General features: G+C 43.9%; 1 protein-coding gene across 6 annotated transcripts in view; it reads left to right on the top strand.

The window, feature by feature from the left end:
* Positions 1-12,150, top strand: part of DLGAP1 (discs, large (Drosophila) homolog-associated protein 1) — a 504,110-nt gene extending 491,960 nt beyond the window's left edge. For all 6 annotated transcript variants that reach the window (XM_014938662.1, XM_014938666.1, XM_014938663.1 and 3 more), the window contains 3 exons: positions 5,949-6,040; positions 8,506-8,658; positions 11,584-12,150. In XM_014938662.1, the coding sequence (XP_014794148.1) occupies positions 5,949-6,040; positions 8,506-8,658; positions 11,584-11,793 (455 nt within the window). In that variant the 3' untranslated portion in view covers positions 11,794-12,150. The remainder of the gene's footprint in view (positions 1-5,948; positions 6,041-8,505; positions 8,659-11,583) is intronic.
* The last annotated feature ends 1,350 nt before the right edge of the window (positions 12,151-13,500 follow it).

Consider the following 13,500-nt stretch of genomic DNA (forward strand, 5'->3'; position numbering starts at 1 on the left):
AAGCCATTTCTCCTCGTCCTGTCACTGCAGGCCTTTGTAAACAGGCTCTCCCCAGCCTTCCTGTAGCCTCCATTCAGGCACTGGAAGGCCGCTATAAGTTCTCCCCGGAGCCTCCTCTCCTCCAGGCTGAACAACCCCAGCTCCCTCAGCCTGTCCTCATAGAGGTGCTCCAAACCCCTGATCATTTAGTGGCCCTCATCTGGACCCGCTCCATCAGGTCCATGTCCTTCCTATATTGAGGGCTCCAGACCTGTACATGGTATTCCAGGTGAAGTCTCAGCAGAGCAGAGTAAAGTAAATGTTTCTCTTTCACGCGGGTTTGTAATGTGGCTCCGATGCGAAGATAACCATTGTGAGCAAACAGTGGGCCTGATTGACCGCAAGTCAGGTATAATGTGGGTTTAGTGGTGAGACAAGTCAGGCCAATCAAGTAAAAACTAAAACAGAAAACCAAGGCTCTGACAAGACAGATCACTATAACTGTCTTGCGCGTATATTTACACTCCTCTGGGCTAGTCTGCAAACAAGGGTTGACCTCAAATCTGCAGTAACTTTGCTGCGTAGGACCAGAGTCTCTGCAAATTCAGCCAGTTCTGGTAAATTATGCAACGCTTGCACAGTTTCTGCTGGTTTTATTTTGTTTTGATTGTTTCAAAGGAAAACTTAAAAAGCGAAGGCTAGACACAAGAGAAGAAAGTTAAGGAAAAAATACATTTTTCGTAATAGCTGTGCATGGCTAAAGAAAAGGAGATCCAAGAGTTCATTCTCAGCCATGAGCAAAGGAAACCATTTTCCCAGGCCTCTGCAGGGCATCCCCAAGCTGTCCTGGTCCCTGCCGCTCAGAGGAGCGAGGCAGCCTGGTCCCACAGCGGGCTGATGCAGCCTTGCAGAGGGACAGTCACCAGCCTGACGTGTGGCCGAGTCCTGCTGGAATCCCCCTGGCTATGTGCCTCTGGCCGGCTGCCCAACTCGTCCTTTTCTTGCTCGGATTTTCTTTTCTCCCCAGAAGGGACATCTCCGTCTGCAAGGGTTTCTCCAAGGAAAGCCAGCTCTGGGCTGGAAGCCCTGCCAGTGTCCAAAGGCTAGCAAGGAGAAAAGAGAAATCCCCAAGTAACAAAACAATATAGTTAGGGGAAAAAAAATGCGAAGTGTGCTAATAAAAGCCAAGGCAGTCAGAGAACACATGGAAACTGCTTTACTCCCAGAGAACAGCATTTACTCATGCAGACAGCCCTATTAATTTCAATGAGATCACTCCTATAAGTAACTATGACTCAAAGCAAGGACTGCCCCCTTCGTTAGCTTGCTCCATTTGGCCGTTTTCTCCTTAAAAGCCGAGCTTAAGGCCCGAGCAGTAGCTTTAACTTTGAATTTCCTGGCTTTTGTCATGCTTGGGCGTTATTTAAATGTAGGTCTGTCAACAAGAATAGGCTAAAATGCTGGACCATCCTGGCTTGGAAATGGATTGTGACAGCTCTATGGCAGGATTGCTTCATATGCACAGTGCCCAGCCAACATCTGCAACGCAAATGTCAGGCTGTGTCCCTGTAATTTCGGCTATTGTTCCTGCCACTTGCTCCTGGGGCCACAAGCAAGCCGCTGGTTTTCTGTTCCCTAGCTTGCTCCCTGCCTACCAACCAGGTGCTTTCCCATTAAGGGCATTTGATAGTCACAGTCCTAAAGTACCTCCTTTGTCACTTGTTAGACCCTGGGGCCTGTCAAAGTTGAAATGCAAAGAGATCAGTTGGTGTTTTAAAGCCAAGTAATGCTGTCCCTCCTCAAAACTCCTGTGGCTTCTATGTGATGGTTTTTCACACCACCTCAGGTGTTTATTGCTATTGTTTTCTTATATTTTGTTATCCTTGTTGCCTCTTTCCTATGTAGAGCAGCAGTATCACCACCTTTTGCTTGTGTTTGCAGTTCTTTTTTTGTTGCTTCGTTTCTTTTCCCATGGAGACACGGAGCGGGGGGGATACATAGAAGTCTACAATCCTGAAGTAGGTCCTATGTGGTTCTTCTTAGAACCAAGAGAAGAAAGAACTTATTGCTTGAACAGCATATAGTCTAAATCTATACTTAAGTATATTTATAAAAGAGTAGAGGTTGGGGGGGTCGAGACATAAGGAAATTCACTGGCATGTGCCTATCCTAGAATAATATTCTGTGACCCCTAGTCAGGAACAGTAATAGCGAGGAGGCACTCCCCCAACAGCTGAATTATGTCAAAATAGCTATACCAAAGCACTTCTCCCATAATAGACATAACTGCCTATTTCTTAAAAGTCATCACAGGAGAGAACTGGAATTACAAGGAAGAGAGGTCAAAGCAAAGGGGCGGGGGAAGAAAAATTCAAACTATAAAAACAAAACACTGCAGTACACACACTTCTCCCCCTGGGGAGGGGGTGACAGCAAAGCATATGATGGATGTTAATAATGCTGCTTAATGCGTTACTGGAAGGCATTCAGATCCAACAGTGCTGAGTGTGCTGTATATCCCTGTATGGAATAGAAAGCAGACATGAATAACATTATATAGGTGTTTAAGTCCGTTATGATTGCATCTTGATAGGTTGGCATTTTTTGTTGTTGCTTGGTTTTATACATTTTGTTTGCATCCTATTAGCTGAACACATCAATTTGAATGTTTATATGTTTTTCTCCTGTACCCCATCTCCCTTGCTGTTGAAGATTTCTCTGTTTCTTTTCTGGTGTGTTTTGAGTATTATTCTTGCAATTTCATTTATTTTCTTGGTATTTGGCTTCAAACCTCACAGGCTTTCCTCCTAAAAAAGTATAGTATCAGTCTATTTTGGTTTTTTACTACGCCTTGGCCTTTCTCTTTGGCACGGGAGGTTTTGACTGAGTGAGACAAGCACTCTGCCTTCAAACAGTAAAAGCAACGTGCGCTTGGCAGCATAGCTTAGGCTATTGATAAGGCTTTGTGCCTTCTGGAGAGATTCCTTTCAGTCTTTTGCATGCTTTGTCTTTTGGGTTTTTTTTTTTTCCTTCTTCTCCCTAACTTCCGTGACAGAGTTGGTTGTTGACTGGTTGCACATTAACAGACCGCTTGCTTTTGAGGGGCGAGGAATCAGTGACACTTGACTAGATACAGCCGCGGCTACAGCAGAAGTGGCAACAATAGAGAACAGCATCAGCATGCATCCCACAGTCAGCTGGGATGATGGTTTTTAGGCAAATAGCCAGTCGCTAGGCAGCCAAGGACAAGGACTTCCTTTTCCCTCTGCTGAGACCTCTGAATATTAAGCTCTTCTTCCCTCAGAGAAAGTGGCACATTCCCATCCATCACCAACAAGGTGTATTTACATTTCTTCATGCTCGGGCCATGATTTCCAACTCGGGTGGTTCAGGTTTCCAGGAAGAGCCCGCCTTGTCTTTTTGTGTCCCAAGAAGTCCAGAGACGTTTTTTTTTTCTCCCCTTCTCAAGTCTTGGGAAGCGTCAGAGTGGCCGAGCTCCAGATGAGGCAGCTGTTCCCAAATATACTCAGTGGGAAGAGTTTTCATAACAATGGGAACCACATGAAAGCTCCCGGAGTAGCTCCTCCTACTATTGAAAAGTCCTTTCAGTTGAGTGGTTTGCATATTGGGTTGCATAAATGACTAGACACACCAAGGGGTCCATTTTCAGCACTGAGCGCATAGAATTAGACACGCAAGCCTTGCTAACAATAATGAGAGTTGTGTGCAAAACTCCCTGCGCAATATGCTGAAAATATTCTGCTTAGTGAATCTTCCAGCTCACGGCTATTTCCTGGCAGTGCTGAGCTGAGTTCTGGGAATGAAATGAAAGTCTGGGCTCTGTGTGTGTTCACAGAGCTCTCTCCTATAGTTTCTGAAAAAAATGTGAAAAGACTCTCTCTTCACCCTCTCTTTTTTTTTTTTTTTCCCTTTCCTTTCCTTTTAATGTCTGAAGTATAAATGATCTCCGCATCCCGCTTTTCCTTCAGCAGCCTTAAGGAGCAAGCTGTAAGACTGCTGAAGGACAAGCCATTTGCCCTGAAGGAACAGAACACAGATTTCATGCCACTGTGTGCCCGGTTTCAGTTCATCACGGGTGTTTGTGCCAGTTTGCTGAGCGTGTGGCTACGCAAGTGAATCCCGTGGAGAGGCCTTTCTCTTCCCAAACACTGCATGGTGGCGTGCTGGGCACAGGCTGCCGATATGCACTGCGGCTGGTCACAGGACCACCAGACCCTAAAAGTGTTGTCAGAAGGCATTACAGCAAAGATTTACTTATTTATTTATCTATTTATTTTTCACTGGGGTAAGTCAAAACAGTGGTATTTTCCAAGTGGAGCTCTGCTGACATTGTGTTAGGTTTTATACCAAAAGTGACCGTGCCCAAAGGATGGTACAGAGGAGGGGGGCTAAGGACTAGTATCTCTTTTAGATCACTTCATCTCTTTGTTTTTCCTATTCCTCCCTTGGCTGCCTCATCTATCCTGACTGTAACTTTGTCATGGCGAAGTCACTGTGCTTACACAAGGGCTGGGGGGGCAATGGAAATATCTATGAGTAGAAATGATAGTGAAAAATGTGGCACAGTGGCTGCCATTAATGTTTTTCATTAATGAAGTGGTTTGGTTTTTTTAAATTAAAAAGAAATTAATTGTAAAATAAATATTTAACCAAAGAATTGAAAGGTAATAAGTTGCTTCAGCTGAGAGGGAAAATTAGTGATGGAGGCAGATGCATCTGTGATGCCAGCCTGTTTATTTAAAAGCAGTGCATAAAGCGTAGATGTTGGTGGGGTTTTTTCCTGAGCACTGAGAGTCTCAAACAAACCTCACAGATGCTCTCAGTGCTAATTTTCTCTCAATCAGCAGCCCCCAAAATCACACTCTCTTTTCTGGATTCACTGTCCTGCTTCCAGTTGAGGCCATGTCTGGTTTTCTGCTCTGTTTCTGCACGCTTGCTTCTTTTCACATGCACGTGCACACACACTCTCTCCCCCTCGACCAGAACTCAGTGGTGTCGGGCAGCATATTCTCAACTACCCCTTGTAGCAGTGAAACCCACCGTTTCAGTCAGGCTGAATGCAACCAAAGCAGTTTGAGCTCCTGTTTTATTTACTATGGGCTGTCTTCTGGCTCACTGCAGTCCTTGGCAGTACTCAGTCCAAAGGGACCACAACTACCCAGCTGTCTGTAGAAAAGAGTCCTCAGACAAGACACCACAGGAGCTGGGCCCCTTTGATGCCTCCCCCCCAGGTCACCATCAAGCAGGAGAGGCCAGGGTGTGATTGCTCCCTGAAGTTTGCCTGGGTATCTGGATCCAAAGGCAGAAGCCACTCCAGGTTGTACCCAGGATAAATAATCAGAGGGTCTGAATGAGATTCATCAATGTGCCTTAAAATCACCGTTCACTTCCTGGGGCTCTGATCAAGCCACACTCAGCTAAACCTGAGAACCAGGTGCTGAGTTACTAAGCGGGGTGGCAGAAATGCTGGTGGACAGTGTTGTCTGGACAGTGTAGGTGGCACCTTGGGTTTTGAAAGCCTCGTATCCTTGCACAGGGAGCTGGGTTTGTATTCAGTGCCTGATCCTGGGTCACAGCAATGATGAGAGATGTCATTTCTGGTGAGCTTTCTAGACAGGTCGCAAAAGCTTTTAATTGGCCGTATTTACACTGCCATGGAAGTGCTCTTTGCTGGTTACAACTGGTCTCACTGGGGGAATGAGGGTACGCTGCAGCAACAGATGAGCATTTTTGCCAATGCAAGCCACCCTGGGAGCCCCTGCAGGATGCCTTCGCCTAGTGCAGATCTGGCTTCAGATCTATCAGCCTCTCTCTAATCCGTGACCAAGAGATAACATGCTTTTTGAAAGCCGGAGCTGACTACTACGCAGCTTTCTCCTCTCTTTTTATAGGCTTGTTGTTGCCCGCAGCGAAGAAAGCATCGTGACTTATGTTTCTCTTTCTCTCAGTTCTAGGGAAAATTCGAACTGCGGTGGGCAGTGCCCAGCTTCTCATGGCCCAGAAATTTTACCAGTTCAGAGAACTTTGTGAAGAAAACCTGGTATGTAACTTTTCTGCTAGGCACTCTTGTGTGCCTTTTAGTAACCCTGTGAATAATCATACCTAAACTAAACAGACATTTTCTGACTAACACAGTAGTTTTCCCAGTAAAGGCCTTGACATGAATTTGGGGGTAACTGTCAAACTTGGTGGAGTCAGCATGAATTTCACAATATCTTGAGATCTTCAAAATATAAAGACAGGCAAAAATTTTGGGGTGGAGTATCACTGAAACTCTGCTAGTGACTTCAGGGGAGCAAAGATCTGTCCCTTGACACCTGAGTTCAGTTCACATGGGCACCAAGATGCGTGGGTGTCTCCTCGAAGTCTTTCAGGGTGGACCAGATGTGTCATGAGTGGTGACTGTATGCTGCCTGTATTCAGCAAAACAGAAATACCAGGAAGTCAGACACTGAAAGTTGGCTTTCCCATGTAATCCCAATGCTGCCTGTATTCAGCAAAACAGAAATACCAGGAAGTCAGACACTGAAAGTTGGGGCCTCATAGTTCCACAACCCCAACAGTGAAAGTCACTTTCCAGAGCACTAAAAGGGCAAAGAGGCAAAGAGCCAGCATGTTATCATTATTATTACTGTATGTAATCGATATATGCTGCCACTAGTATTACTGTTATGTGCTATTTTTATGCTGGTAGTAGTAGTAGAATCAGGACAGTATTCCTATTAATAAATAAAAATACATTTCACATCATATGTCTAAAGCAGGATTCTCAAAAATGCCAGCATTTATGAAAATTTTCCAACTTTTTAATTAACAATCCATACAGACACAATACCTTTAATTCCCAATTTTGGCATAAATTCTTAGAAGCTGCAAAAGCATAGAGCGTTATGCTCTATCAGCACAGAATAGGGAAGGGAAGGCAAGCCCTGTGCTGCTCACCAGAGTGGGGCGACTACCTTTTGCTTCAGTTAATGCTTCTCTGAAAATCAAGCCCAAACTAAAATCTGCCTCAGCAGACAAATGCAACAGAAAACACCTCTGCTTAAGCCTTCCAATTCTTAATAGAAAAATTGAAAAGCATTCTTGTTGCAAATCTTTGTAACTAAAAACCTACAACTGGGCAACATGGTAGTGTCAAGCACTGAAAAATTAGGAATCCAGGTATAAACTCTGTTCTCCTTGTGAATCTAATATATACTTTATTGTTTTCAATAATTGCTCCTTTAATGGTATAATCATCCTATCAAAATCATGTGTCAATGTTCCTGTGAAAAGGACAAATACTTAGAAATTTCTTAAGGCAAGCGACTGACTCTTTTGGATTTATTGCTTGTGGTGATGGAGAGCACTTAAATACAGAGGAAGACTTGAGCCATGTAAAACAGCATACAGGGGTCTAATAATAATTTCTTTATTCTTTATTAATAACAATATATGAATGGGATCTTACAAGGCCACAGCATCCATGAAACCTTGCTGACTCAAACTGGCGTAGGGACTGCTCAGTGTTTATGAAAAAACATTCCTGAAGTGAGCCTATGCAACACCTGATTTTGTTCGAAGAGTTTCAACTGGGAACCAGTTTATAGAGACACGTCCCGTAGAAAGCCTTCCTTCATATGAACTTTGCTGGCATAGCAGGGGCCATTTCACCTATGTCCACTGCATGCAGAAAATGTTCAGAGCTGGGTTACACTGAAGGGGCACAAGACACAACAGGACCTCTCAGGTCACCAGCCTCTGGCCCATGCCATGTTAGAGGTGCCAATGGCCCAGGCGTGCTCTTCTGAGCAACACTGTCATGCTGATGAACCAGGTGGAGCTCGCACAGGCAAAGCAACACTTCCCACCAGTGTCCCAGTCTCAATCTGCCCAGAACTTCAGCTGTAAAAAGGGGATTACTGTGCTTCTGCATGTTCTCTTCAGAGCTTTTCACCTTGCAGAGGTTATTCTTGTCAAAAAAAAATAAAAATGAAGAAATCAGCCTGAGGTGTATAAGAGGCAATTTTACTTGAACTGGAGCATACTTGTAGACCGTAGGTTCTCAGAGTGTGGAAAAAGTGTTCACACATTGGTATATCACTATTTGCACAGGCAGCAAACGTACATTTGCACAGGTATCAGTCTTTTTACAAGAGCAAGCGTGGCAGGGAATCCTTCCTCATGAAAGTGAAGAGGAGGCTGGCGGTTCATTTCAGTGTGGTTAGGGTCTCACTGGCTGTGCCCAGGAACATCCCTAGGCAGATGCTGCCACAGGGGACCTGCCACCTGCCCTTTCCCCATGGTCCCCAGCAGCCACTGCCTTGGGTGGGCTTGTGGAGGCACAGCATCTTGCAAAAACCCATGCCAGTAAGTAGAGCTCGGCTTTGTTTCTCTCTCGGTGTCCCACCGATCACTTGGATCTGCTGAAACTGCTTTGCTAACAAGATTCGTAACCATTTGCGCAAATGCTTTTCATTAAAAGGTACTAAAGCCAACGTGTTTTTTTCTTCTGTTGCACAGAATCCTAATGCACATCCACGGCCGACCTCCCAGGATTTAGCAGGGTTTTGGGATATGCTGCAGTTGTCCATAGAAAATATTAGTATGAAATTTGATGAACTTCATCAGTTAAAGGCCAATAATTGGAAACAGATGGATCCTCATGACAAGAAGGTAGAACATTGTAGATTTTGTATGCTTCATTTAAAACCCTGCACAAATACCGGACAGATTAAATAGGCCTCTGTGTTACAGCGTTGACGTTAAATATGTGAAATGAAGCTCATATCAAATTAATTTCATTGTAATAACAATGTTTACATAATAATCATCTGGGATATTATCTGTAATATGTTTCAGGCATATTTTTAAACCAAATCTGTCTTTGTGAATCGGATAATGGGAATGTGGTACTTTGTTAAGCTTTACATTTAATCATATTAGACGATCAATCGTTGGAAGGAACTGCCTTATATATTGATTCTTAAAATTAAATAAATCACATTTACGGTTCATATTATTGCATATAGCAAGAGTTCTAGGTTGTGTTACTGAAAAAAACTAGGGAAGTACTGTAACCATCGCTGACTTTAGTAACCAGATTACAAACAGAGCGAGAAAAAAATATGCCTTCCAAAATGTTACATGAAAGAACTTCTACATCTTTTTTTTTTTTTTTTTCTTTTTGTTTGTTTTTTTTTTTTTTTTGTCTGTTTGTTTGTTTTTTTGTTTATTTTGGGTTTTTTTAATGGGTGATTTCATTAACAGGTTCACTTTGCTGGTTAGTGTTGTTTACCCAAGGTAACATAAAAATCATCTGGAGCTTTGGTCTTTTTTTTAAATGTAGTCTTATTCTGTCACCATGAAAAACTACTACATCTCCAAGTGTGAGCCACATTTCACTTTCCATTCTCATTTGGCACCATTGCCTTATTTTTCTCACTATCCGCATCGAGAAAAACAGCACTTGGGTGAGCCAAAATACACAAACGTTTCAGAAAAACCTTAAAAGACAGACCCATTCCTAGAGGAATCAACGGTCTAATGTCGCGCTACCATAGGTATGTAATTTGATGGCTGAATTTCCACTGTGGCTGGTCTGATAGCAATGAATACAGCCAACAGGTAGGGTCACCAGAAGGAGGAGGAACAAGTCTTACAGGTACAGTGGCTCAGACAGGAGTCCGGGCTGCCCCAACTTACGTTCAGCTGCCTGCCGATGACCAAACCGGTGTTTTCTTTCGGGCTAATAACCGTAATGATATCAAACCCCATTAATCTTGCAGCAGGAAGCTTGCAAAGGCAGTGCTGGTAGCACTCTCCTTCCTCTTCCGATCAAGACTAAATACTCATTCCTGACTTAGGAGTGCCATGTTCACACCATTTGTGCACACCTAGTGTGTTTTGTAGGGGAATGAATGGGAATGTGTTTTCCTAGCCCAAGGTACTGAAGGCAAGTCGTTTTCTTATCTTCTTTTTTTTTTTTTTTCCCAGTATCTATCAGAAAAGGAAGTTAAAACGGTCAAATGTGCATGCACAGAAATGCTGGTATATGGTCTTTCATTAGCTTTTGCACTAAAGCGAATAGGACGAGTATTTCCAATTGCAGCAGTGAGAAAAGAGAGCTTTCCTTAAAAAAAAATATGTGCCTTTTCTTTGCTTCTGAAAAACATTTCAAAGGTTTTCCAACAAAAAGAAGACTATAACGGGTTAAAGGAAGTTAAGTAGTGCTGAAGAAAGGGACCTACATTAGGAAGGTAAAGATTTTAAAGAATTGCACTGACTGTGTTCCTGTTTCAACAGCATTTGTCTATGATTGTAGATGAAAAAGATCATCTCCTTTCTTAAAAAGGATTAAAAAAAAAAGAAAAAGCTTTCTGTGGAATTGATATTTGCAGTTGCCTTTGGCCTTTGCCACTGAGCCCTCTTTAGGCAGCATAGATTAATCCATGGATGGAGAGAAAAAGCGAAGTATGAATAAGTGTAACTAAGCACCTTTATATTTCGAGCCATGGAAGCTGTTGTGAGCAGCATGAGAGAAAACGAAAGGGCAGAATGGGACCTTTGTAGTGCCATAAAATCCCTTCGCTCAGAGACCATGTTCACAGTTGGAAGGGGATGTAACTTAAAAGACAATCTAATTAACTTGACAAAGTCTTTGTGGCCGCCTGAAATTCAGACCTGAATACACTTTTCTTTTTCGGGAGAGATCCCTCTCTGAGGAGATATTTTTGTTGGGGCTTTTTTTTTTTTGTCTGTGTGTACATGCACCAGGATATACATAAAAGTCCTCCTTGTGATCACATAACTGGAGCGAGCTGCCACCACGATGATTAATGCATGTTCTCTTAATGGTTTTTAAGTTTTTTCCTACCAGCTTTTTTTCTATTTCCAGCTGATTGTACCTAGTCATGCTTATTTAGCAGGAGGCTAGAGTTTATTATGAGTGAGACCCAAGGTGGGGGTTTTTTGAGCAGTCAGTAAGCCGCTACAAAACACGTATATAAATATATGGTGTTTTCCTTAAAAAAGATTTGTTCCGATGCACCAGCTGCAGGCGGCTAGTTCCCATCTGCATCTGGGAATGCCCAAGCCCCGCTATCTCGGTGTCGTGAGAGCGTCTAGCGTTATGCACCTCTAGAAGAGGGTGGCCCAGGAGTTTGGGGTTCTCCAGAGTTCCTCTGCCGAAAGTGGTGTTTGCTCCCCAGCCCCACCGCACGCGGCGGCTGCGGTGGTGGTGGCGGGGGGACAGCATCCAAGATGCTCTCCTTTCCAGTCCCTGGCACCGGGAGGAGACGCCGGGATCCCCCCCGTGCCCCCAGGACCCGCACTAAGCGGTGGAGCGGTGGGGACCGGGCATGTCACACACGCACCATCCCCAAGGAGAAGTAGCACTGCGGCCGGCCCTCCTCTCCCCTTTGCCCTTGCCCCATGTTTATGAACCCTTGAGCACAAAACCCAGTTCACTGAAGACAGAAAGGCAGATAAGAGCTAACAAACCTTAGGTAAAAATGTGTGTTCTAACTACTGACGTATCCTAGTTTTTCCCACCTTTCCCTGAGAAGCTGTATAATGCCATTAACCTTCTGCTTTGATCAGGAGAGAAGGGTCCCTCCTCCAGTGCCAAAGAAGCCATCGAAAGGTCAGGTGCCACTCATACGAGAACGCTCTCTGGAAAGCTCGCAGCGTCAAGAGGCCCGGAAACGGCTGATGGCTGCCAAGCGCGCTGCATCGGTCCGCCAGAACTCAGCTACCGAGAGCGCCGAAAGCATTGAGATATACATCCCCGAAGCCCAGACCAGGCTATGAAGGGATCCAACCGGGAGGACTCTCTCTGGCAAGACAAGCCTCATGTATAATCTGCCCCTCTAGGCTCCTGCTCAAGGTCACCACGAAGTATTTGTACCTCCTCCTCCTCCTCCTCCTCTCTCTCTCGCCCTCTCTCCCCCCCTCTCTCCCTCCCCTCTCTCTGTACGCAGCCGCCCCGATGCTCCCAGTGACCTCCACTGCCGTGGCGTAGTTGTCGGTCCTCCGAGAGATGTCCTCTAATCACCCTTGCTTTTCTGAAGGTTTGCCCATGTCATCACGATGCTTTGTCACATGTACTGATGCTGCCACTTTGCCTCATGTAAACGAGTACGATCCTTTTTTCTTTTTTTTTTCCTTTTTTTTTTTTTGAACGGATTTTGCGATATTATACCATCTCTTGCCAAACCATCTAGCTATATCAACCTCCTCTGCAATTCTGCACCTCATTCTCTCCCATGTAGCACCTCAAGAGGAGCATGCTCAATCATGCCTTTCACATTAATTTGGAAATGGCATGAAGTTTTGCCCTTTTTGTGGTTTTCCAGGCTGGGTGAGGCTTTGAGCAACCTGCTCTAGTGGGAGGTGGCCCTGCCCATGGCAGGGGGGTTGGAACAAGATGATCTTCAAGGTCCTTTTCAACCCAAACCTTTCTATGATTCTATGATTCCATATTAGCTGGTCCCTGGAATAGCTACAGAGCTGGTCTAAAACTTAGTGTGATGCCCTATGTTTACCAACCGGCACGGATGTAGCCCAAATTCCACTTCATATTCATGTTTTCTGCCCATACATTGTCCCTGGTCACTCTCTGGATACTGTCACCATCAGGGACAGGCAATCCATGGTGACCCTTTAACAGCATTTTCATTTGGGTTTGGCATCCCCTATTACTTGTTGAGAGGGTTAACTCGTGATCTGATCTGACTTCGAATCCTTATCTCTGGAAATGATCCAAACCCAAGCAGGAATGAAAGGAAAAAAAAACTCAGAAGGAAACGACCTCTTTTTTAGTTTTGTGCCCAAAGGCGACATTTCGGGTTGCATTTGGATTTTGCATTTGGATTTTGCGTCTGGTGGGGGGTGTTTTTGTTTTCTTTACAGAGTAACAAAATTCTCATAAAACTGACAAGGAGAACAAAATGGTTTACTTTTCTGTTTTCAAGCTAGAGAAAGGGGGAAATAGAAAGAAAATTCCAATCTTTTCATCAAGAGACAAAAATACCAGCCAAAAGAAAAGGATTTTAAACACTGTGTTTGAAAAATTTGCAATAGCAAAGGTGTAGCTATATTAACTATACTTTCTCAGCTTTATACAAACATTTATAAAACATGAATGAATACCAGAGGGAATATTTTTATTAACAAACAATTAAAACACAAGCTTTTAATACCTATACCAGAAAAAACAGTTCATTTATTTAAACAGCAGTTTAGAAACCAGAAACAAACCGAAAAAAAAAAAATTAGTTGCTTTCCTATGGATTTAAATTTTGGAGTTAAAATCTCCTGGTGGCTTCTAGGGAAGCCTTAGGTCTGTAGTAATTCTCAGGAAACAGCATTGCTGACTGCAGCACAAAACAACTCAAATTGTGCTGATTCGGTGCGCAAAGCCTTTGAAACCAGTGGAGCTTGTGGAGGAGTCAGAATCTTAAGAAATGCCAATATTATTTCAAGAGGGAGGGGAAAGGGAAAAAAAAAAAAAAAAAA

Source organism: Calidris pugnax, unplaced genomic scaffold (assembly GCF_001431845.1).
Source record: "Calidris pugnax isolate Ruff unplaced genomic scaffold, ASM143184v1 scaffold13, whole genome shotgun sequence".
In the NCBI taxonomy this organism is placed as follows: Eukaryota; Metazoa; Chordata; class Aves; order Charadriiformes; family Scolopacidae; genus Calidris; species Calidris pugnax.